Source organism: Phodopus roborovskii, unplaced genomic scaffold, assembly GCF_943737965.1.
Source record: "Phodopus roborovskii unplaced genomic scaffold, PHOROB, whole genome shotgun sequence".
Lineage (NCBI taxonomy): Eukaryota > Metazoa > Chordata > Mammalia > Rodentia > Cricetidae > Phodopus > Phodopus roborovskii.
The window spans coordinates 6,945,502-6,972,279 of record NW_026126459.1 but is presented as its reverse complement, the minus strand read 5'-3'; the positions used below and the strand labels follow the sequence as shown (position 1 = coordinate 6,972,279).

At 41.7% G+C, this 26,778-nt stretch overlaps 1 protein-coding gene across 6 annotated transcripts in view; it reads left to right on the top strand.

Annotated features, from left to right (window-relative positions):
* Window positions 1-16,808, top strand: part of Tcf20 (transcription factor 20) — a 148,027-nt gene extending 131,219 nt beyond the window's left edge. For 4 of the 6 annotated variants that reach the window (XM_051189487.1, XM_051189488.1, XM_051189486.1 and 1 more), the window contains exons 3-6: window positions 172-265; window positions 10,605-10,654; window positions 11,615-11,737; window positions 16,570-16,808. In XM_051189487.1, coding sequence (XP_051045444.1) covers window positions 172-265; window positions 10,605-10,654; window positions 11,615-11,698 — 228 coding nt within the window. In that variant the 3' untranslated portion in view covers window positions 11,699-11,737; window positions 16,570-16,808. The remainder of the gene's footprint in view (window positions 1-171; window positions 266-10,604; window positions 10,655-11,614; window positions 11,738-16,569) is intronic. The other 2 variants (XM_051189489.1, XM_051189491.1) reach the window with 2 other exon arrangements.
* Window positions 16,809-26,778: the final 9,970 nt, after the last annotated feature.

Sequence of the window (26,778 nt, the reverse complement as noted above, 5' to 3'; positions counted from 1 at the left end):
TCTGCTGGATCTCTTCCCATGGTGTGTGATCAGTGAATGGTGGTTGAGAGATCAACCAACCTATCCAACCACAAAGGCCATGCTGAGTGAGGTCTAACAGATGAGGTAAAGAGAAGCCTGCCTGAGTGGGTCAGGTCTGAAGTTACTGACGTGCCCATTTCTTCCTTTCAGAAATGCTCCCACTGTCAGGATGCTGGCGCTACCTTGGGCTGCTACAACAAAGGCTGCTCCTTCCGATACCATTACCCATGTGCCATTGACGCAGGTAAGCTGGGACCACATACCCTTTTGATTTCTAATGTTCATCTATGTTGTTAGCATGTGTTAGTATTTCGTTTTCACTGCCAAACTGTTTATTGTAAAGGATCTACTGTATTGGATTTACCTTTTATCTGGTTCATGGACATGGGGTTTGTTTCTACTTTTTTGACACAGAACAGTCACTCACAACCAAGTCTTTGTATAGTAGTCATAGGATTTCAGTTCTCTTTGCATGTTAACTCCATGTTTAACTTTTAGGGGAGCTGCCATATGGTTTCCCAAAGTATATACACATTTTACATTTCTTTCAGCAATGTATTAGGACTCCAGTTTCCCAATATCCTTACCAACCATACTTAGGTGTCCTTATTATCACTATGTGATATCCCAGTGGTTGTGAAATGCTGAAGTTTGATTTTGTACTTCTCTAGTAATATTAAGTAAGCATTTATATGTTTATTGGCCATTTGTACAGTTTCTATGGAGAAGTGTCTATTCCAGTTCTTTGCCCCTTGTTAAATTATTTTACTTATTTTGTCTTTTTATTGTGAACTATTAAGAATTCTAAGCCCCCCTCCCCCCAAAAAAAAAACCACTTCTCTGACGGTGTTCTTTCTTTTTTGAGATAAGAGACAAGATCTTATGTAGCCCAAGTGGCTTCAGACTTGCTTATATAGTCAAGGATGATCTTGAATTCCTGATCCAGCTTCTACTTCCCTAGTGCTGAGATTACAGGTGTACACTACCATGCCTAATTTACATAATACTTTGGATAGAACCTAGGAGATTGTGGACACTAGACAAGCACTCTACCAACTGAGATAATATCCAATTAAAAGTTTGCTTTTGATGAAGTCTAATTTATCTTATTTTCTTTTGGTGTCATCTTAAAGTAATAAACACTTAATCCAAAATCAGTTTTGGTGTCCCCCCCCCTTTTTTTTCTTTAAGAGTTTTAAAGTTTTAGATCTTTTATTTCTTTTATTTTAGTTTTTGACTATTTTGTGGAGTAGCAATTCAGATCTGTTCTTCTGTGAGTTGTTATCTAGTTGCCCTATGTGCATTTACAGAATGACCCTTCTTCTGTCATTGAATGATAGGATTCTGGCACTTTGTTGAAAATCAGTTGACCACTATGCAAGGACTTATTTCTTGCCTCTATCCAATATTCCATTATCACAATTACTATAGCTTTGCAGTAAGTTTTGAACTTGGGAATGGTAGAATGCTTACTTTAGCATATGCAAGGCCCTGGGTTCAGTCTCAAAGTATGTTCCCTCTCCAGAAAAAATGGAACAAGAAATTTGGAAAATTTGTGTCTTTTATTCCCTCTCTTCCCCCCAGATTGTTTTCAATATTCTGGGTCCTTCTTTGTTCTGTATGAAATACATGGTCAACTTACACATTTCTGTGGAGGAAAAAAAGACTATTAAAATTTTGATAGGGATTTCATGGAATCTGTACATGAATTAGAAGCACTCTTATGTTATAGAAACGTAGATGGAACTGGAAACTGTACTGACTAAAGAAACCCAGACTTAGACAAATACTACACATTTTCTCTCATTCAGATCTTAGATTCTAATTTATATAGTATGTGTGCATGCATGCATGCATGCATGCACGTGTATGAGGATATGAATGTAGGTTGCAAATGGAGAAGTGGTTTTAGTAGGGAGGGAAAAGGAATTGTGGAATACATGTAACATGAAAGTAGAGTACTGGTTACTGGGGGAAGAAATAAGACAGATGGGGGGAGGACTAACAAAAATAATGGTGGGGGCTGGAGAGATAGCTTAGAGGTTTAGAGCACTGGCTGCTCTTCCAGAGGACCCAGGTTCAATTCCCAGTACCCACATGGCAGCTCAAAACTGTAACTGCAGTTCAGGGAATCTGACACCCTCACACAGACATGTATACAGGCAAAACACCAATGCACATAAAACAAAAGTAATAAATTATTTTTTTTTAAAAGGAAAGAAAATGCTATAATGGAACTTGTTTGTTTTAGGGGGAGCTGTGATACACATTGTTGTACTATGGTGGCAGGTTGTTCTGCTGTATCATGTTCCACTTCATTCCCTTTAGACAGGGTCTCATTGAACTTGGAGCTCACCAATTTGTTGTTTATTTTGAGCTGGGCTGGCTGCTAGCAAGCCCCAGTTTCCTCTGGTCTCTGTTTCCCATACCCCTAGCAGTGGGATTACATGTTTGGTATCCTAGTTAGGCCTCTCTGTTGCTGTGACAACACTGACTAAAAACAAGAACCTGGGGGAAGGAAAGGATTTATTTCACTGTATAACCCTTAGGTTTTGTGCCATTGTTAAGGAAGGTCAGGACAGGAACCTAGAGGCAGGAACTGAAGCTCCAAAAACAGGAATTTTGCTTATTGGTTTGCTTTTAATGGCTTGATCAGCTTTCTTTTTCATTCTTTTCCTTTTCAACCTATTTAATTATTTTATATGTATGTGTGTTTGCCTGTCTGTGCATCCTGTGCCTACCTGGTGTCCTTAGAGGTCATAAGAGTGTATTGGATCCCTGGAACTGGAGTTACAGATGGTTGTAAGCCACTATGTGGGTGCTGGATATTACAGCCAGTATTCTTAACCACAGAGCCATCTCTCCCCCTTAACTTGCTTTCTTACACAACCCAGGACCACTTTCCCAGGAGTGGCACTGTCTATAATGGGTTGGGCCCTTCAAAATCAGTCATTAGTCGAGAAATGCCCCACAGACACATCCAGAGGGCAGTCTTATGAGTCAGTTTGTGTTGAGTTGCCATCTTCCATGTCCTTCTTTTCCTTCTAATGTCTTCTCTCCAAGTTTCTATTAGAGGTACTAAGAAGAACAAGAATTGTATAGGAGGATTTTAAAAAGTACACAATTGTCATAGAGCTGCTTTATAGGCAAGGCATTGACTATGGGGATAGGTAAGAAGGAAGTAAAGAGCCTTGAACCATTGTTTCATGGAATTTGGGTTTTGGAATATCATTTTCCTTTCTCCCTCCTTATACCTTTACTTTTTCTCTTTTCCCTCTTTTCTCCCCACTTTTTTTTTTTTTTTTTTTTTTTTTTTTTTTTTTTTTTTGAGATACAGTCTTATGTAGCCCATGCTTGTTTCAAATTCACTATGTGACTGAGGATAACCTTGAACTGATCCTCCTGACTGCTCCTAATTGCTGAGGTTGTAGGCATGTACCTCTACACTTTGCCTCATTCTCCCAACTGATAAATTTTCATATTGTCTGAGTTGTTCACCCTAGCCTGTACTCAGGGTATTAAATCTTGTTGATTTTCTTCATGTTCATTATGTTGCTTATAGAACATCTGGTTTCCTTCACTTGAAGCTTCTCTTAAATGGGGATTCCCAAGTGTTAAGTTTGGAGGTTGGTTTTGAATGGGGGGTTATGCAATCATTCACTGTTGCAGTCAGTGCTTGGGTGAGCAGTAGTCTCTCACACAGAGACTGTTCAGCAACAGAAGCTTGCACACCTAGATGGTTAGCCACTTAGACTCCAGGCATACCCCATGTGTATCCTCAAGTATCAGCTGTGTTGATGATAACCAGGTTTGTAATAGGAAGGCCCTTGGTGTGCTGCTCCCAGCTCCCAGTCTATTTCCACCTATTTCCTGGTAAAACATACTGCTCATTGGAATGTTCCACAGTAATAGAAATGCTGTAAACTTTTCTGCTTCAGGATGGTAGCTTTAGCCATATGTGACCATTGAGTACCTAAAATGTGGGTAGTAAGACTAAGGAAAGTGGGGCTGTGTGTGGTTTTTCAAGACAGAGTTTCTCTGTGTAGCTCTAACTATCCTGGAACTCACTCTGTAGACCAAACTGCCTTCCACTCAGAGGTCTGTCTGCTTCTGCGTCCTGAGTGCTAGGATTAAAGGTGTGTGCCACCAACAACTGGTGGAAATTAAAATTTTAAACTTAAAATCAAATGGCTGTGCATTGCTCATGACAGATAGACATAGAGCTACCTTAATAAAGCTTAGGGTGAGGTGTTTAGGAGAGGGCAGTAGGAATACCTTTTTGTAATGAAAGCTTGCCAAACCACCTCCTCAGAAGCAAGGCCTGCCACTTTTCTGCTCCTATCTATTGCGTGTGCCTACCCATACCCCTTACCCAACCCTTTCCTTCATTAAGTCAATAAGCCTCTGCCTAACAAACCTAGCCAAGTTTCCAGCAAAAGAGAGGTTCTGGTTGAGAGGTCTGATATGATCCCTGGTCCTCTAGCTTTGCTGCTACAACTGCAGTTTGCTCTTTAAGAGTGCAGAGCTGATGTCAAAGATGCTGCTTTATAAGCTGCAGACACTTTTTTGTGATGATCCAAGAGTTCTGCACTGCCCTGCAGGCATAGATTTTTGTGCTTATTCCATGGTCTCCTCAAGAGCTCTATTCTATGTAATATGACTTACATGTAGGGAAGGTGTCTTCATTGACCTTGACTGGTTTTCTATTCTTAATCAAGATAAGTTACTCTGTTAAGAGGCTCTAATTTATTGGTGGAGTAAGGAACAGTATAATATTTTGATCTCTGCCTTGATGCCAACAGCCAAATTTTTAAAATACTCTTGATCTACGGAAGAACTTTCATTGCTTGGGTGTCTCCATGGAAATAGAATCTTTGTTTCAGGTCCTATGACTCCTGTAACTCCTCCACCTAATGTGGTCCCATATTTCTGACACCATCAGGAGAGTTTGGCTTTAGATAGAGGATACAGTAATAAGAACATGATTTCTGATTCTGGGAAAACGTTTAATGTATTAATACAAAGAACACAATAATTAAGACAAGGAATAAGTCTGTGGTAGCTCATTGATAATTCCACTGTGCATAAAGAATCTTTGCTGGAGGGGACTTTTCTTTAACTCTCACAAAGAACCACAGCTGGAAATTTTACTCTCTGCTGAATACTTTGAATAGTGGGGTCAGAGCCTGGAGTGGGTCATGGCAAAACACAAGGATCTCTCTGTCCTCTCCTGGGAGGGGCTCTGTCAGCATTAAGGATTTATTTCTAGGGCATATTATTCCCTTCCATGTGCTTCAGGAGTGGCCATAGGGCTATAGTGTAAGGAGTAAGGTTTTTCTGCCTGCCGCCTGGTCTTGTCCCACTGCCGCGCCAGCCCCAAATAATACACAGAGACACTGTATTTGATACAATGCTATTGGCCCGGTACTAGTTTCTTATCGGCTAGCTCTGTCTTAAGTATTAACCCATTTCTATGTATTTCCACGTGGTTTCACCTACCGGGGAGTGGGGCAGGCATCTCATCTCCCAGGTCTCTCCATCTTAACTCTCCTTACTACTTCCTAGTTCCTCCTTGTCTCCTAGTCCCACCTATCTTGCTTTCTTATTGGCCAACAGTGCTTTATTCATTAACCAGTATGAGAAACATATTTACAGAATTGCATCTCCCATCATCTCTTCTGTCTAAATAAAAAGAAGGGTTTTAACCTTAACATAGCAAAATATATCACACAATAGTTATCAAATAAGAATCACAGTTAACACTAGTTAGTCCATTAACATTTAGCAAGATTTGAAGAAAATATTCCATCATCTATTCTTTGTGCATCTAAAGTCCTATATGTAACTTATCTTTAAGCCTAAGGAAAACTATAACCATAACTATTTGTCTTCAACTCCTTCAAAGACCACAGAAGGGTAATATATAAATTCTAGAAATGACAGAGAAAACTCACTGCCTGGTAAATCACTGGAAGTTCTGTAATCTTCCATCTTCAGTCCATAGGCCATAGTATGTCTGGCCAACTCTTCAGCAAAGCAGGAAAATTTAAACTGTCTTCTTGTATTGGCAGTTTGTCAATCACTTTTCTCTGTGTCCTGCATTCTGTCTGGCAGATTCTTCCATGAAGCAGGAACTCTGTAGCAAATGTCCATCTTGAATCAACAGTCACTTTTCTGTGGGTCTTGCATGTCCAGTTTATACAGCATAAAGTCAAAGAGTCCAGACAAGAGCAGTATCTTGTCCACATGGCTAGTCTTGCCATATTGAAAGCAAACTCCATAACGAGTTTCTTTAATGTCCATCTTCCTTTCTGATGCAGGTGGTGTTGCCAGGAGCAATTGTGCCTCTTTGTCACAAAAAAACCCTAAACCATTTTAAATGCCATATTCTACAGGTCTTGGAAAGGTTTGAAGAATGCCTATTCATCTCAAATACATATCTAGAAAACCTAACTAACACATAAATTTTGACTATTATAGGTAACTGTCTATAATCTGTACTAAATTATACATTACATTCCTAAATGAGCTATATAAACACAATACCTAAATAAGAGAAATATAGATATCACAAAATTTACCTTAAATTGTATTCAATAAATGAAAATCCATTCCAAAACAAAGTATTCATATCTGTACTATAATCCCCTTTTTACCTTTAAAAAGAGATTGGTTGTGATCATTAACCATTTATAACCAAGTCCATTTAAATGAAAAAAACATTTATAAACAATATTTGGGAATTTGGGCGTTGTTCTTTCCAATCTTCTTCCTGCTGGGGCGCTGTCATGGGGATCCTAAGAAGCCGCAGATATCCTGGCTGTAGTCTGCAAGGCTGCCTTGTTCAAGCTGTTTTGAATATTGGATCACAAGGAACTCTGTTTCAGGGGGTCTGGCTTGATCAAACCACATTAGTCTGGAAGGAATCCACAGCCTTTTATTTTCTGTGGAAACAAAAATAGAAATCCTTTTCCCCAGTAACTTGTCCTTAGACTTAAAGTTTTGAGTCAAAGCATTTTTAAAATATATAAATTGGATTGATCCAGCACCATTTGTTTTAACAGTTATTTCCTCAGCGGTCAGAAGATACAAAGATAATATAACACCATACAGTAACCAGATTCTCTCTGAGCTTTTCATCTTTAAATTGCTTTATTATTACTGTGTTTCTTTTACTTTTTATTTTTTATTTTTTGAGACAGGGTTTCTCTATGTAACTTTTTTATCTGTCCTGGAATTTACTCTGCACACCAGGTTTACTTTTAAATCACAAGAGATCTGCTTGCCTCTGTCTCTCAAACTCTGGGATTAAAGGTGTGTGCCACCACACCCAGTTCCTTTTTGTCTTTTTAAAACCATTTCATTTTTTCCCCCCATGTCTATGTATATTTTAAAACACAATGTAAACCTTTAGAGGTTTTTCTTAATACGAGTCTGTCTTTACTGTAAATGTTTATATTTTTCTGGTCACGAGTCTTTTATCTGGTAAACAACAACATTGCTGAAATGAAAGTCATATTTGTTCCTGCTGTGGTTTACCAAAGATGGCAGCAGGTACTTTTACCGCCAGCACTGAAAGCTGTGCCCACCGCCTTGGTCTGCTCTGCCATCCAGCAAGCATGCTGTCGGCTTGGAGATGTGGTCGCTGCCATTGCCATCTCTCATACACACTAATAAATTGTTAGCATTGCTTCTTAAAAGCCGTGCGGTTTTTTTTTTTTTTTTTTTTTTGCCGTTTATGCTGAGTCAGGAATCTTCCCTTAAAGGAGCCGCACAAATGTCTACTTGTCTCTGTTCTTTTGTTTTTAAAACCCTTTTTTAAGCTTTTGTTAAATTTTAAGTGGAAGCTCTTATAAGCCACGTGGGTGCCATATGTAGGGAGTAAGGTTTTTCCGCCTGCCTCCTGGTCTTGTCCCACTGCCGCGCCAGCCCCAAATAATGCACAGAGACTCTGTATTTGATACAATGCTATTGGCCCGGTACTAGTTTCTTATCGGCTAGCTCTGTCTTAAGTATTAACCCGTTTCTATGTATTTCCACGTGGTTTCATCTACCGGGGAGTGGGGCAGACATCTCATCTCCCAGGTCTCTCCATCTTAACTCTCCTTACTACTTCCTAGTTCCTCCTTATCTCCTAGTCCCACCTATCTTGCTTTCCTATTGGCCAACAGTGCTTTATTCATTAACCGTATGAGAAACATATTTAAGAATTGCATCTCCCATCATCCTTCTATACTAGTATGAGGATGACAGTGCTTTGAGGTAGATTCCAATTGATCTGGTGATTGTCTAGTAACAAGGAACCCAAAGGACATGTTAGACCCCTCTAGTTTTTCCTACCTTATCCTTGAGATCACCACCTTCATTCATCTTGAGTTCTATATTATATGGATGGTATACCTGAGTTTTATGGAGCTTGTTATGACATACTCAGAGAAGTCACTCTGGCCTTTATGCTTTATATCTTTCCTAGGGGTGCTATGGAGTTGGTATTTGTTTCTGGAAGTGATCTTATTGACTATTCCACCTTGTGAGCCTTTTTTAGCTCATGCGGTGAGTTATTACTTTGGTTTCTACCCTATAGGAATTTTGACCAGGCCCTGTGGACTACAAGGTAGTGCCTGGGTCTTAGAAAAAACAAATCAGGTGATTGCCGATGGCTAACCAAGAGGGGACCCAGACACCTGCCAGAATCCTCAGTTGGGATTTCACTGCATTTTGTATTCTTTGCTCTTACCTTGGTAGCACTGGGTGGTTAGATATCATAATCTCTTCTGTACCTTTCCACCTTCTGAGCTTTCTGCCTATGTACTGACTTTTGCTAAGAATGGAATTACAGTACCTGATTTGCAGATTTGTATGAGAAAAGAGCCAATTGTCTTTACAGTGTGCTACAAGGGCAGAGGTAGGTAGTCTATAAGACTTCTTTAGGAGAACTCCATCTCCAGAAGTGTAATGTATATTTACATTGTTTTATTTGTGACTTGTTTTTCCTTTTAACTTGGGGGGGGGGCATTTCCTAACATTAGGAAACCTATTTAATTAATGGCACAGAATACCGAAGTGAGCCAAATTCTCTGAGTGTTTTAACTGATTTCTTCAGGATACTGAGGACCTGAGAAGTTATCATTTGTGTGTTCCTTTGCTTCTTATATACTATTACACTTGAAATCTGTGGCTATATAGGCTGTTAGTCTGGATCTCATTTTAAACTGGTTAAATAGTGAACTTAATAAGGTAAGTGCCATGGCTGCCTCTTGCTGTGTGGTGCCTGAGAGCTCTCTTACAGTGTGTAACCAATATTTATTAACATTCTGCCATCACATCCTGCACCTGGCTGTCGGTCTGTCAGAGCTATGATATACAGAGTAAACTCATTAATTAGATTTATCTGCCTTGGTCCACACACTGTCCTATTCCTTTAAGCTGGACTTACCTGAAGGTACATGTATTCTTGGCTGCCTTCAGGCATACTGTCACCGTGTTAAAAGCTGAAGTACATCATTTTTTTTTTTTTTTCTCCCCCTCCAGGGAGTAAAATCATCCTCATGGGATTTTTTTTTCCCTCTGAAATGATCAGTATGGATCGTGTGATCATGTCAGGAATGTCTTCCTATGTCTCTAGAGGCTGTGTGATGCAGATGACAGCTGGACTTAGGGGCTGGTCATTCTATCTTAAAAATTGGGCTCTCTTGAGTAGAGGCAAAAGGTGGTCACTGTATTTCAGGGGTGTGTGTGTGTGTGTGTGTGTGTGTGTGTGTGTTTAGAAGCTCTGCATTAATCCTGTGGATCCCAAGGGATTAGAGATCATCTTTGATTGTTAAGCATTGTCATTTTGGAAATACAGAGAGAAAAGGTCTTAATGAAATCACCTATTTTCTTCCTACAAGAGAATCACTGATATGTTTCGGGAGGTTTCATTTCAGTCTTTTGTTTTGTTTTTAATGTATGTAAAAATTGTAATGAAATTTGAAGTTTAGTTACACATTTGTATATCCTGATTGTTGGAATGATTTTTATATAACAATACCATGGTTATTTACACTTATGATCAATCACTTTAAAATGCTAGTTTTTTTTTGTGGCTGATTCCATGTTAATTACCATAGATTATTTTGGATGTCACTGATGTTTTCTTATTAGTGTGGTCAAAGAAGAGAAAAACAATTGCATGTCTAAGGTTCAGATCCAAATGATGTTAACATTTTGAATGTTTAATGACTTGAAATCCAGGCAGACCAAAAGCTCTTGGAAATCCTTTATCTAAGAGGGGAGGAAAGATGGCAGGGCAGGGTCTAGACTCCAGCAGCCATGTGAGCACCCCATGGCAGTTCTCTGGATAACCCACTAAACATAACAGAACTGGGAAAAAGTGTGTGTGTGTCTCATGGCATCTAGCTTTTCTACAAGTACTGTCAGTTTTTTTTTCCATATAAATAAATAGTATTGCATATATATATTTAGAAGAAAGGAAATAAATCAGTATTGAGACCTCTTAGGTTCATGTCTATCAGTCCAGCCAGTATGGCCATACTTTGGTTAAGCAGGCACAGGCTCATCACACTGTCTCCTTTGTTTTGTAGATTGTTTGCTACATGAGGAAAACTTCTCGGTGAGGTGCCCCAAGCACAAGGTGAGTCATAGACCTCTACACTCTGAGTGGGGCTGGCTGTGTAGCTGGAGAATAGGGGTAGCTCCCCTTGAAAGATTTAAAGCCCCAGGCATGTCCTAACATATACCTCTAGCTGAAACCTTCTAGCCTTTGGAAGGTATAGGGAAGAAATCCCTGGAGCATGGGACCAACACCCTGCATGGTAGGATGGGAAGAGGTATGCTGTTTTAAGGGTGGATATCTGTTTATTATGAGAAATTAGACGATCAGACTCAGTGAAACTATTACTGCTTTTTTACTTGAGTTTAGTAGAACTCCATCCAGTTCATGGATCAATTCATGATGAGCTGATGCAAGGCCTGGTATAAAAATATTTCTTGAACTAAGAAATAGAGCTAATTTCAGAGCTTGGGGAAGCTCTCATTCTCTCCCAGGTAGTGCAGCAGAAGCAACCCAACAATATATAGGTGATGGTCTGCCACTGTCCTATTTTCCAATGTGTTTAAGTGATGCTTTTATTGTCATTTCTTTTAGGAAAGATGAGGCTAGAAACTCTTTTCTGAAGTACCACAGAAGGTGGGATGGGGTGAAAAGCTCTGCTGCCCATGTCTCTTGCACTTGCACTTGCACCTGTCTAGCTGAGGTCATACTGACATCTGGTGGTCATTGACCACTCAGTCCCCAAATAGGGCTGTCCTCAGAATGTTCCTGGCAGATTCATATGCTTTCTTTTAAGAATACTTTTCAGAGGTGGTTCTTAGGACCAGACAGTATTCTCCTTATTTTTACTTATGATCACATTTTTGCCTCAGAAAGCCAAGTCTGGATGTCTCCTGTTTGTCATTCAGTACTGACTCTGCTTTTTTTATTTCCTTTTCCATGTGCCATTCCTGTCCTTACCACTACCCTCCCTGGTTTCCACACTATATTTTCTGTTTTGTCCTTTTGTCTTGTCACTCCCTTGGCTTTGGCTGGCATCAGCCTCCCCTTCCATGCCCTCTCCCCCCCTTGCAGAACAAGACCGCGAAAGGCAGCCTCAGCACAGAGCAGTCGGAGCGGGGGTGAGGGGGGCAATGTGCACGTGGGAATGGACAGCAAGCACAGGTGAGTTGGGGCCTGCTGGGCTCCCACCACCTCCTCACAAAGCTTTATGTGTGTCCTGGCCTCAGCCTTCTTATGGCCACATACCGCACCACTAGCATTTAGTCTTGTGGGTTAATAAAACCAGGAGAAAAAAAAGTTTCTCGTTTGTTATTTAACTTCCTGAATGTCTACAGGAAGGTGGTAGAGACATCAGAACTGTATACTGCCGATTGGAATCAGGACAACTTTTCCTGAAGTTAGCCCTTTAATGAAGAGCTAACAGATGAGTTCATGAGTGATAGTCCTAAAGGCAGAGCTTCTGGGACAACCCTACAAGTGGGGATCATCTGCTAACAGCCTACTATTTTTACTTTATCTTAGAGGAGTCTTAACCAGAGATCATTTTAAAAAAAAAAAGTGTCAATAAGGCGCATATATATATACATATATATGTTTTCTTTGGGGGGGGGGACTTAGAATATTCTCCAAATTTTATTATTTATGATCCTACCCCCAGTATTGTGGAGAATTCCTTAGTAAAAAGAACAAAGAAAAGGAAAGTTTATTTAGTGGGTTTTGTCATCTAGTCTAGTTACATTTTTAACAGTGTTAAGAGATTAAACTCATTTTACAGCCATGAGAATGCACTTTAGAGGACATGATCTCTGGAAGCGTGGTTCCTCCTTCCTGCTCTGTCACTGACAGGTGAAAAAAGAGAACAGAGTTATCATGATGTGGGGCTTGCTACTTGCTACATTGGGTAGAGGTACTAGCTGTATTGAGGTGGTGTCTGAGGGATTATTCTCTAAATGTGGTTCTTCTGCTCCCACAGACACAACAGGCCTATTCTGTTTGGAGTGTGCCCTCTCCCTGGTTACAACTGGGAGGTTTTTTTTTTTTTTTTTTTTTTTTTTTGTTTGTTTGTTTTGTTTTTTTTTTTTTTTTTTTGCCGTTTTCTGGAAAAATAATTGTTAATTTGAAGAATAGTTGAATTCATCTGAGAATATATGGTTTTCTTTCTCCAAGAAAATGTTTAATTGGTGGTTCAGGTACTAACATCAGAGGAAGCTGTGGAATAGATCTTGATCAGATGTGAATTTCCCAGGACTCCCTGGTGGGGATCCTGAGTGCTTTGCTATAGAGCTTTTTATTCCTGCCTGTCTCTTGCAGGGAATAGGGCTGGCAGTGCCTGGAGCAGAACAGTGTGAAAGGTGAATGAGAACCATTTACTTGTTCTTGGGGCACAAGACCTAAACAGGAGAAGACTATGGACTGACCAAAAGGCATTGTCAGCTCTTCACTTCTAGAAGCTGCTGGGGTGTACAGGCTGTGCACAGTCCTGGTACAGTGAGGTGACCCTCAGGACAGAGTGGTGGGGAGATAAATATGGGTTTTAGAGGACTGTTTATATTGTCCTTCAGTGGGACTCATGGTCTTGAATGACACTGTGTCTAACTAGGCTCTGCAGTCTCTGTAAGTGCTTCCATATTGACCTTGTGGGTTAGAGTCAAACTCTAAGGGGATCATGAGATAGATTCCTGAAGTAAGTGTGTCCTAGAAGGCTTAGCTGAGGTAAAAATGAGTTCATTTGGAATTTGGTTTTGTCCTGAATTCAGGCCTGAGTTTTAGAAAATCTGAATCTTGGTAACCATCTCTTGGGGACCTTGGTAATCACCCCTACTCATTCTTAGACTCTTCCATCTCTATAGACTAGAAGCAGAATGGACTTTGAGCAGAATGGTAAATTTTACCTCCACCCTTCCTGGCCATAGTAAACCTGACCATCATTTGGGGATGGACCTCAAGTCTATTGAGGTTGTAGCAGTCACCTATTGAGTAAAAAAACAGACCCTGTGTCTGGTTTTAATATCTGGAATATTCTTTTCGTAAACTCTTCCTACAATGAAAGTTTTTTTTTTTTTTCCTAGGTTTTTCTGTTCATTTGTTATACTGAGGTCAGTCATTGTCCTTCAAATGCCAAACAGTTGTTGAAGCTTCAGTGGTCAGGGACAGAAACAAACTACTGTCCTCAAGGAACACTTGTGCTCAGGATAGTGAGTCACCACTAAGGGGGAACTACACAAATGAAAGAGGAGACAGTGAGTGTACTTATGTGTCCTGACCTTCTGGTACCCCACTTTCTCACACAAAATGGCGAGGAAGGGGCTGTGTGACTGAGGTTAAAGCCACTTAGTATCTTTATGCTTCTGTTTCCTATGTAAAGAAAAAAATATCAGTGATGAACTAAGGAGGATTTGACAAGGCCTTGGCACTGGCCACTGCGTGCCACCTACTTGTGTGTTTCTGAGAGCTACAACTGCTCTACCTAGCAGAAAATACCCAGTGTTAGGGGCTAGAAGATGTTGCTCCAACATGTGGGGTTTGTGTACTTGCACCCTCTCTCCCCCAAGGCTAAGAATGTATGAGAGGTAAAGTCTTTGTAGGCCACAGTAGGCCTTGTCCCATCCATTTCTGAGAATGAGAAAGTATCCTATCATGATAGGCGTGTGATGTCAAGATTGTTACACTAGCTAGGCAGTGGTGCTGTACACCTTAATCCCAGCACTTGGAAGCCAGGAGCAAGTGGGTCTCTGGGAGTTTGGAGCCTGCATGATCTACAAAGCTAGTTCTAGTACAACCTGATCTATAGAGCCTGTTCTAGGACAGCTAAGGCTAACCAAAGAAACTCTGTCCAAAACCAACCAAACAAATAAATACTGATACTCTCTGGCTTCATAACAGGTTTTTGACAGGAGGGCCCCTGAACATGGCTTCCCTGTTTGGCCCTGAGATGTAGTATACAGGGAACAGAAACCATCATTTGAAGTGATGTACTGTCCTAGGTGCTAGGAATACCACACACACACACACGCACGCACGCACGCACGCACACACGCGCCCTGTATAGAACAGCCATGGAAAGAAAGGGGTAGCATCTTCTCTGCTCCTTCTGAGCAGCACGAAGCCCATGAATGAGTGCCACCCTAATTCTAGGTTCTTCGAAGGATTGCTGCTGGTGTTAAAACTCCAAAAGGAGACTCAGTCCATCACATCTCCCCTATATACCATAATTAAATAATGAGTCAGAATTCAGTCCCTCTTCAGATAGGGATCACACGTACTTCAGAGAAGAGAATGTCTCTGAATCCTGGAATAGTTGAACTGAGTGAAGGTGCCTGCTGCAGTTGCAACTGGGACTTAGAGTTTGGTGGAGGAGGAAGCCCTCTCAGGTTCTGGTCACAGGGTAGGTCCAAAGAGAAACCTGTGCTTTACCTGCTTGAACATCAAGTTGCTTATTGTTTTGCATTTGTGGATGTAGAACCCGAGTCCCACATAAGAGTTCTGCTACTAAGCTATCCTTATCACATCCCCATTCTTAGTGATTGATAGTCATTTTGGTTGTTTTAAGATCCCCTTCCCTTACTCCTCCAACTGCTATGATTACAGATGGTAGCCACATTCCCAGTGAGATTTAAAGAGAATATTGACCATCTTCAGGTTGGAATGGCAGAAAACTCACTGGAAGCCTACTTAACTCTTCTCAGCCATGTCTCAGCCATGTTTCATGTAATGAAACAGTGCCCAGAACGTGGGTAGCAAAGGATTAGGTAGCTGTAAACCCAAATCCTACATTGAACTAGCCACCTGCCTTGGGTGCAAGTGTCACCTCCCTGAACTTGATCCTCCTCATCTTGTAGATGGGTTCAAGGAACCTTAGTGCCATGATAAAACTCCTGCGTTCCCAGAGTTAGAGTCTTGGGCTGCAATATACTGCTGTCTCTGCAAAGTGCCTTCTCCTTACCAGACTTTTTATAAAGCAATTAGCAAGGACAGGCATGGTTATGTGTGCTTATGAACAGTGCATTCTTAGGTCCTGCACACATACCAGCCTTCTTAGTGTTGCTTACTGGTCAGCTTTGTGGATGCAGGTATGAGACAGTGAGCCTGGTATTTCGTGAAGTTATCTGTTGGTGGTGAGAATGGGAGAGACCTGAGGAAGAGACAAACAGGAATCCCAAGAGACACAGATGGAAAGAGTGCTGTGATTGGTAGAAAACAAGGATGAGAGTTCTTGCCATAAACAGTGCCTTTTGGTGTAATTTTTCTGAATTAATTCCTTAGAAACTAGTATGTCTCTGGGCCCTTCTCACATAAGGCAGACTCCTCAGAGTCCCCTGAACAATCCATTTGCCCTACATGGGTTGTAAGAGCAACCTCTGGAATGTGAAATGGTAGAAGAGAAGAAGCCCCCAGGGTTCTTAAGCACCTCAGATTCCTGAGGAGTTAGCAGAATTAAAATTTCCAGCTCTGTGCAAACTCCAGAAAATGGGCTAGGGCCTGTCCCACCTCCCCATCAGAGGTTCTGATCTCTATTTTCATGAAGAACAGACTCAACTAGAGACAGATGAGACATAGTTGTGACATGATCTATTGTAATTTGGATGGATGCTGTATGTTTCAGGAACAACAGGATACTGTTAGTTATTTTTTATGAAGATTGAGCTTTGTCACAAGATGTTGTCAACCACAGGCCCTCATTGCTTAATATGCTGGCTAAGAATCACACGCCACATTCTCAAACATAGCTCAGCTATGGAAGTCAGGGAATCTTGTGTTGTGGTTCCTTCCATGCAAAGCCCATTAGCTTAAATCATTGTTGCCTTTCCCATGTTTTGTCCAAAGTACCTGATAGTGCTGGCATTGATCTTGAATGTGTTCAAAATCAGCAGCCATCTACAGAAAGGTCTGAATGTAAGATCTTTATTGAAAGCCATATCCTCTCATTACTACTACAGCTGTGCTGAGACCGTATAGACCTTCCCAGCACCCAGTGTCTATTGCTTGTTTTCCAGGTGAGACTGTGGAGATGAGAAGGTGGTGAACACACATGATGGGATGGAATCTTCCTGCTGTGCAACCACACCCCCACCCTGCCCTTCCCTGCACCCCCACTGCGCCTGCCCATGTCAGCACTTCCTTCCTGTGTTCTCACATCACACTCAAACTGGTGACACCACAGGAAAGAAAGACACAAGATGTTGGAATGGCTGTTTCCATGGACACAATCTCCATAGTGACAATATGGGGGAGGGGGGAGGGGTGGGCTCATGAGGGAGGGGAGCTAAAGGGAGGGATAAAAATATATATATATAAATCTATTTTTAGTCTGGAAAGACTTTGTTTAAATGAAAGGTGCGCTATCCCTTTTGATTCTATTTTAAAATTATCTAGTTAACTCAAAATTTGTTCCAATGACAATGAAATTTAAATGTGAAATTGAACTGAACAAACTCATCTCATAAAGGATAAAGGATGGGGTGTGGCTTTGATCTTTAGCCTGTCTCACAACAATTCAGTGAACACTAGACCCAGGACTGAAAGAGCAGACCAATGACAACCACCTTTCCTCTGGTCTGTCTGTCTGTCTCACAAGGGAAGTTTGTGGGGGAGGGCAGAATGGGAATGGTCATTTTCAAAAGTGGGGGAATGATGTTTAAACACAAAAATAAATTTTTTTCCTTTCTAGAAACACTATTTATTTTTAATTTTTTTCTTTTTTAGGGGGGTGGTGGAATTGGTAGATGCCCCAAGGTCATGGCTGTCTGTGTCTTGGATCACTGTGGCCCCACCAAGTAGGTAGAATAGCCCGACAGCAACAGGTATACTTAAGGAATGGCTTACCTCTGGCTCCCTCTTTCCTTGACAAATCCCATGTAGCTGGGACCCACAGGACCCACAGGATCCATGGAATCCACAGAGGCCCAGACCTCTGCTGCTGGAACAGGCCAGGTGTGGGTAGAACGTGCAGGAACCATGTGGGTGGGTGAAGCTAACCAGAACCACCCACTTTAACACTTAATTGCTTTCACTTTTATAATGGAAAAGGGGGCTTGTCAGATGTGTGGCCTCATGCTACATGAATCTTTATGTTGTGTTGTTTTGTTTTGTAAATTGTATAATTTTTAAATATATGAGTTTTAAAAAAAGAAAAAAGTACAAAAAAAAAATCTTGTTAAGGCCTTAAGAAGGGATATGTGCATCTTTCAGGGGTCACTCTGCCGTGGGGATAAAATAGCTGTTTTACAAACAGTTTTATTTAAAAAAACAAAACAAAACAAAAAAAAACCAAAAATCCAAAAAAAAAAAAAAAAAATCAAAAACATAATAAACTTCATTTTAACCTTGTGTTCTTTTTCATTTACTCTGAGTGAATGTGTCTGTCTTTTCCATCTCCAGGATCAGCCTCCCAAAGGGGACTGTGGTTCAGTTCTCAGGAGACCACCATCAGTCCTTTGTGCCCTGGCCACTTGAAAGCTAGGTAGTCCTTGGCAGCAGAGCCTGAAACCAAACCTAGGGTTCTTTTCTGCCTCTGGGGGTCATTCTGACTTTTTGAAGTTGACATGAGGACAATATTCCCAGTCAGCGTTAATTTTAAGGATTATGAAAGTACAATACAATGTTAATGGACTTAAAAAAAAAAAAAACAGAAGAAATGGTGTTTTGAATTGGAAGTAAGCAATTATACATGTGCTTTTCAGTTTGGGGCTGCACAAATGGCAGATTAATTTTGCTGTAGTGGCTATATCAAGCAGTGTGATCCATCCCTCATCTCACCTGCCTGGATGGGAGTATGAGAGTGAGTAGTGTGTTGTGTCAGCCGTAGGACCATGCTCAGGCAGCTGGACAAGACCTGAATAGAAATAGGGAATTTTGAGCTCGATGGCATCTCTTGTTGGTAACCTGAATTAACACAATTAAAATGCAATTGATAGATTTTAGGTGTCAAGGACTAAGCCATAAAACTTGAAAAATATGTATTTTGAGGATATTTTACTGATAGCAGATGTTTATCACTTTGCCTTTTGTTTTTTTGTTCCCTTTTCATTCTGTGATGATACTAAACACCGCTTCAGTCATGATCTACATCTTTCCTTAAACTGGATTCAAAAATGACTCTTGAGGTGGGCAGTGGCCCTGTTCAATTCCTCTTGAGGATAGTTTCCTGATGTCTAGCTGACTGTGCCTTTGAGCTCCTGCAGTTTCTAAAGTCAGTGCATGTGTGTTGTCATAGATTTTTTAAAAAGCCTGTCCCATTGGCAATGTTCTCACCAGAGTAGCTTCTGGTGCTGTACACTTCAGAGATTTATACAAATTTATGACACTCATGTATCCCCATTACAGTCTCTTAGAGCACAGTTTGCTACTCTGAAAAAGCTGTGCGAGCTGAGCTGCTCCTCCCTTCTAAAACCTGACAGCCACTGATATTTTTGTCGTCTTCATAGTTTTTCCTTTTCTAGAGTGTCATATAGTTAGAGACATACAGTATGTAGCCATTTCACATTGGCTGCTTCCAATTTAGTAATACACATTTGTGGCTTCTTCATATATGGCTACCTAGCTCATTTCTTTGCAAAACAAAAACAAAAAACAAAACTCTGTTGTCTAGATATGCCCAGCTTTTCCAGCTTTCTGTTTGCCAAAGGACATTTTGATTGCTTCCAATTTGGGCAAATATGAGTAGAGCTGCCGTAAATACTGTGCAGGTTCCTGCATAGGCATAAGTTTTCAGATTAGTGTGTCCTGTGGTAAGGATATGTTTTGTAAGCGGCTGCTAAACTGCATTCAAATGAATATACCATTTAATATTCTCATGACCCGTGAATGGAAGTTCCTGTTGGTTTACATCCAGCATCTGGAGGTATTCTTTATGTTGCCCATGCTGATAGGTATATAGTAGATTCTTTACGCTTTAAAAACATTTAATTCTGCTTATATGGACGGTTTGCCTGCATGTATGACTGTGTCCCACTTGTGTGCCTAGTACCTGTGGAGGGCAGAAGATCCTCTGGAACTGGAGTTACGTACTGTTATGAGCTGATAATGTGGATGCTGGGAACTGAACCTAAATCCTCTAGAAGATCAGTGTGCTCTTCGCCATTGAGTCATCTCCCTAGTCCCTCTTTTAAATGCATATTAACATTTTAGACTTGTGGTCTTTTTAGAGTTATGTACGTCCTAATCGTGAATCATGAATCATGGTTTATATATATTTCATGTTCTGCAGCTAATATCCATAATCTTTTCATCTTACAAAACAAACTGTCTATTAAACAAATCCCTATGAGTTTGGTCCTACTTTGCAGGTTTTCCTTTCTAGTACCACTACCTTTAATCTCTGTCTCCTCCCAGTGATAGTTCTTGGGACTGCAGCCCAAGAGGCTTCCCGCCTTAGCATTCTTAAGGGGAAGGAGCTGTGAGTTTGGGAGTTTCCTCCCAATGTCATAACTGTACCTGACAAAGAGGAAGAAAGGTCAGAGAAATGCTCAAACCTTCCTCCTATTAATGGACCTATGCTGGCTGGCTGCAACAGCTCCAGATAATGGGTTTCTAAAATTCTCACAAAAGGGTTTGGGCCTTATAGGGCTCAGGTATAGACTTAAACCACTTTATTGCTATAGTATTTTGAGATTGAATCTCTCATGGCATTGTCCAGAGGGCCCACCAGTATATTGTGCATTTCCCCCATGGCATAGGTCCCAGATCATGGGCCACTTGAATCTTTCCAAAACAGTAAATCCATACTGGCCATCAATAGACTTACCATGTTCAAGCAGTGCAGAGCTGCAGCTCGGAGCAAGTAATACTGCAGTGTAGTATGTTACTACATTTATTTGACATCATTTCTGCTCTTGTAGCATGAAAACTCCTGCCTCTGGGGAGCCTGGGAAGGACTAATGAGTTGGTGTATGCAATGGGAACAGCAGTGTGTGCATCATAATTCTTGAATCCTTGGGAGACACAAGGCTCCTTTAATTTTCCATATGGCTGGCTCATCCTAACCACAGACCTCTGCCGTAAGGGGAATACCATTTTCCATATCCCCATTAAAGTGACTTTGTGGTGGGCTTGAGCCATGGAGGCTAGTTTTTCTCTCAGCCTGTTTTTTTTCTCCTATCTTCTCCCTCTAACATGACAGTTAACAGCTTGCCTCAACACAAGAGAACAGAAAGCAGTCTTGGCTCCTTTATAAGGAACAAAGTGCCTAGGAGATGATATCATTTCCTTCCTTATCTTAGGTGGCTGGGGTGAGGACCAGGCAGTGTTCCCAAAGAATCCAGGAGGCAGCCATGGCTGGAATCATAGCTCTGTTTCTGCTGCTGGTGGACTTGATGGATAAACTGGTACTATCATGGAACTTTCCCACTACCCTCCAAGCTTTGTGCCACTTCCTGAGCTGGGTAGCCTGCTGCAAGTAGAGTTTGAAAACATCTTAGGGCTAGTACAAAATGGCAGAGTTTGTAGTAGAGGGCAGCAGAGGCCATGGTTCCCTTAGTATCAAACATTCCCCCAAGAGAAAGGGATTACTGGACCTGAAGACAGTTAAAGCTTTCCAAGAGCAGAAGTGTATATAGGAAGACAAGGACCAAGATGTAGGGCAAGCTGTGCTTCTGATTTGTCACACAGTGGACATCATGAAGTTCCAAGTCCTTGATCCCATCAAAGGACTAGGGTCTTGGTGGTGGAGAGATTTCAAGGTTTAGATCAGTGTTTTAGTCGGGAAACAGTGGGAAGAAATGGCTGTGGCTGGCCAAATCTCTTTAATGTTCTGTAAGTTTTTTACCTCAAAGAACTGAGGACAGGTGTACTAGTTGTGGCAAGGTCACTGCTGGTTAATCATATCTAGTATCAGCCCTTTGCTGTGCTTAGATAATATACTTTCCAGCTTCTTGGCAACTGATCTCAGGCTTAGGAAGCAGCTCGGTGATAGAGCATTTGCTTTGTAACAAGCAACACACAGGAAAGCTCATGTGTAAGGTCTGGGTCTGCTGGGGATCTTCAGTTGGTAAGTTTTCTGATCTACTTCAGTTGCAGCATTGCTTCAGAGAGGTGATGAGCCTACAGGTAGCCTGGAAGTCAGTGGCTGTGATCAACAGATAAGAAATCATGCAGGAGGTGCTTGTATATGTGGAAGAGGACACCTTAGACCACCTACCAGTTTCCATCCAAAGGCAAGGGTCTGGGTGGGGGGAGGGCAGCAAAGATAGCATAGAAGGGTCAGTGGCCAGAACAGAGACTAATGGGGTTGCTGATACAGTCAACAGTCAAGTGATATGATAAAAGCTGTTGGATTCTACAGTGGAGCCTACAAAAGAAATGTGGTATGTGAAAGGAATAAGGTGAATGGGAGGGAAGAGGGGTGGTGCTAAACCTGGAAGAGGAGGAGAAATGTTGGGAGTTGAGTGCACTGCCAGGAATACTTGCTTATATGCATACCACATGTAGTACCCTATCTTAGGGTTTCTATTACTGTGAAGAGGCACCATGACCATGGCAACTCTTAAAAAGAAATACATTTAATTTGGGCTGTCTCACATTTCAGAGGTTCAATCCATTATCCTGGTGGGAGGCATGGCAGTGTTCTGGTAGACAAGGTGTTGGAGAGATACGGGAGAGCTCTACATCAGGATCCACAGGCAGCAGGAAGAAAGTGAGACATACTGGGCCTAGCTTAAGCATCTGAAATCTCAAAGCTGGTCCTCAGTTGCACACATTTCCTCCAAGATGACACCTCCAACAACATCACACCTAATAGTGCCACTCCCTATGAATCTGTGGGGAACATTTTCTTCCAAACCATCACATATCCCACAGACCAGAAGTGATGGGAACAGCAGGTATTCTGTGTTGACCCTGAATATCTTCAACCTTGGCAAGAAATCACTGGAGCAGTAGATGACTGAGAATGCTCACTACTTCAATACTGGCTGACAGGCCAGTGGGTGATAGACTAAAGGACACAGGAAGGGGAGGGAGAGGTACCAGAGTGTGAGGTCAACTTAAATCCCATGTCGTCACTTCCAGGACACCCATTCAGCTCTAACACAATCCTGCAATGTGTTTGTCTATTGTTTAGTATGTGCTGATGTTTCATTAGGCTGCTGAAGCTGCTAGAAGAAAACATGGAGGTGGAGATGCGCTTTATTTGCAAGGTACCATACTCACTGGAGTCTTTTGCAGTGTCAGTTCCGTGCACCTAGAACCCCTCCAGAAGAGAATCTTCATGCAAGAGTGATGTGTGGAGCTGCACAGGCAACAGGAAGGTTCCAGAAAGCATGAGTATTTGTATTTTCATGTGGTGGCCACACAAGCCTTTGAAATTTGCAGGCTAGAATAAGTTCTATTGACAACCCAAGACTATAAGGGACTCTAAAAGCTAGAACCTGTGATGGGTCAGGGAAAACAGAGACAGGATACTGGACTAAACTGGGAGCTGGGACAGGTAAACAGTGAACACAGGAGAGCACCCCCACTATTTCTGGATGTCACAGGTGCTGAATACATTCCTGATGCTTCTGCACCTCCCAGGGCTGCTTGGTAAGGTCTTCCTAGGCAGAAGGTGCTCCTGGCCCCTGTTGAATGAGTTAATGACAGAGAACAGGATGGCCTGACACTCTGAATAGCAACCTTAAGACCTTAAGATGTCTTCCTGGATGAGATGGAAAAAGTGAGGGACTGTGGACATCAGTGTCTGGTGGGTTGTTGGCCTATAACTTGTTTGTGATTGCTGACCTGTTAAGCAGGGATGGAAGCCACCTGACACTGCTAGCTTGGGTTCCCTTTGGATATGTGGTGTAAGGCTTGGGCTGGAGGTAAAAGTATGGTTACAATCCCAGAGTTGTGTGACACATGTGGCTCCTAACAACTGACTTGATCCAAATTTCTACAAAAGTGAATGGGCATCTTTCTCACATGGATCAGCCCTCAACACAGATAAAAGAATATTGGGTGAAGACTTTGCACTTCTCTGCTGAGGGAATATGCTGCTGAGTCATGTACAAAAGGAGACTGGTGGTATAATGGGGCAGGTGTGACCTCTACAGATGGAATACCAGGCCTACATGCCCTTTACCACTGCTGTGATCCATAAGGTGCAGCTCTTTGAAGATAAAATACCAGTGAGTTTTCCCCATCTGTCATCTTATAAACTTAAGTATAGGGCTTCCTCATCCCCAAATTAGGCATGGACACTCCTCCCCAGCATAGGCGCACCAAATAAAGACTACCTAGTTCTGGATTCCCAATGAGTGCATGTACACTGTAGCCATTTCAGACAGAGACCCCAGGAAATGAGACGAGGCAAGTGATGGATGATTTTAGAAAACATTACACACAGATACAGGGTTAGGCAAGGAGAACTACAGAGCCCTTTTGAGGTGGCAAGATGCCTTTAGGAGCAGAGTTTATGCATAGCAGCTAGGATCTTGATGTCTCCATTGGCCTCAGGTTTATACCCTGCCTCCGGTTGGGATACATCACCAACCTGTCAGTGGTGCTGAACACTTCTGGAATCCCAGGGCATTTTATGAGGCACAGCCTCCATGTCACTCTCAGCAGGTGTCTGTGGTATGCCTGTATCACTGCCTTTTCCAGGGTGTCTTGGAGGATGGAGCCATATCCTAGGGTGATTGAGTCCTACACTCACTCCCAGTCTGGCTTCACATGCTTTTGGTAGCTCCTGTATAACATGAAGCCCTTCCTTTAGTTTTTTAGTGCCCACTGGACAACCCCAGCACAGTGACCATGGCATCTTCACATTTCCCTTTAGCCCAAACCCCTATCAGCTCTGTAAAGTTGTACACTAGCAGGGATACTAATTCCAGATTGATATATAATAAGCAAGTCTCAAGATGGCCATTTGATCGGAGCGGTGGTGGTACACGCCTTTAATCCCAGCACTCAGGATGCAGAGGCAGGCTGATCTCTGTGAGTTCGAGTTCAGCCTGGTCTACAAATCCAGTTTCAGGGCAGGCTCCAAAGCTACAGAGAAACTCTGTCCCCCAAAAAAGAAAAAAAGAGAGAGAGAGAGAGAGAGAGAGAGATGGCCATTTGGTTTCTTGATCTAAACTCAATTCCTATCTACTGGGTTCTCAGACAACAAGCTACAACCAACTCTTACCAACTGTGTCATCCCTCCACAACACAATGGATGCTATGACAAAAGAGTGCTGTGTTGAGAGCAGTGGCATGCGCATGCACATTCAGCATTGGAGGCCAGCAGCAAAATACTCCAGGTTCTAGGCTAATGGGAGATGTATAAAGAATCCAAGAGCAGCCTGCATGTCAATAGTAACATAAAAATAAAAGGAGGAAGGAAAAAGAGAAAGGGACACTTGTGCCAATTTTCAGCAAGTGCCAGCTAAACTCTTATTATACATAGACACCCATCAGTAGCTGCTGGGTTAGTGAGCAATGGCTACAGGCAGAAGTCAAGACTCTTGGCAAAAGGAATGTTTTGTGGGTTTTTTTTTTTTTTTTGTTTTGTTTTGTTTTTGTGAATTAATACAGTTCCTGTTTGGATGACAGATATTGTTAGTGGTAGTCCCTAAGACTCTGAGATGTCACAAATTGCTGAAAGGACTCACAATTAGAAAAGTTCCTGTCCTTGAAGCTAAAGAGAAAAATCTACAGCAGTAAAAGTTGACAAGTTAACAGACAACAGTCCAGGGAGTTGGCACATTCTTGGATGTCCTGTCTGAAGATTCTGTCCAGACAGGATCATGTGACAGTAGTAAGTGTCGAGGTTCAAAAGTCTTAAGAGTCTTGAAAGTTTGGGGTTTTGTAGGGGTGGGAATAGGGAGGACATTTCTGGAGACATGAAGCACACTACAAGGCTAACCTTGGTCTCCTTACCTCTGAGGTAACTCAAGACTGTGTCTTAAACAGAATGTCATGGCCCACAGCTCAGACTCCTTTTTTTTTTTTTTTAAATCCTTACATCCTGGACACCAGTAAATATTAGATGTCTCACCATAGTTGGACTCCTCAAGAATATACAGGGTCAGCTCCCCGAGCTGATTTAACTTTCCTGTGTGGACCACTCTCCTTGCTTCCTGTAGGAAGAATAACATAATTTTGGCTTTTATCTCCTCCCCCTATTTTCTGGTGCTGGAGCCAAGTCCTCATATGCAGCATGATCCTACCAATGAACCAAACTCCCAGGCTCAGTGTGTGGGGATCTCTGACCAAAATTCTTGAAAGAACAACTCAAGTAGGGAAGATTTGGACATTATAACTGTAATGCATTTGCTTAGACAGAATACCAAAATAGCCAGAGCATATGCATGAGGAGGCTGTTCCCAACATGCTGGACAGGAAGGAGCTAGGACAAGGCCATGCACCCAGTTACCTATTTCCTGTAACTTCCACCACAGCCTGGTTTTTTTTTTTTTTTTCACCATTGTCCAGTAAACCATTATATTTTGAATGTGTCAAAGGATAAATCCCATCTCTCAAACAAAACCCTCATGATTGTATTGTTTCTGGAAAGGCCTTTAAGCATATACTTTACTAACCTCCAAGGGCATTTCTCAAGTCTGGACCCAATGCTGTCAAATCCATTGATAATAATGCAATCTCTCCCAGTGCCCATGCACAGATTTCATCTTCAGCACTGAAACTGCAGGCCAGAGAGGTGGCTCAGCCAGTAAAGGCACTTGTTGCACAAGACTGAAAACCTGAGTTTGATCCCAGAACCCATGTAAAGATGGCAGGAAAGAACCAACTTCTTGAAATTATTCTTTGAACACCACATGTGCTTACAAGTGAAGCACACACAAAAACACAATGTAAAAGGAAAACTTTAAAAATCTGTTCATAGACAATAGCACTCCATTACATTACTAACAACCACAGTGTTTATATGAATTTACATAGTAGTATCCTATATTTTTCATTTGTATGGATGGCTGATGTTTGGCAGCATTTGTGGTCTCTATATTCCAAACAAATTTTAGGAAGTTTGGAATCTGGTAGGAATTACATCGAATGCTTAGATCCTGTTGAATAACCCTTTCCCAGAATTTCCATCCAACCTGTGAACAATAAAGCAAGCCCTCCTGTTTTGATAGTCTCTTTAAAGGTTTCTTTCTTGCCAGGCATGGTGGCCCATTCCTTTAATCCCAGTACTCGGGAGAGGCAGGCAGATCTGTGAGTTCTAGGCCAGCATGGTTTACAGAGAAAATTTCAGGACAGCCAGAGCTACAGAGAAAAACTGTCTCACT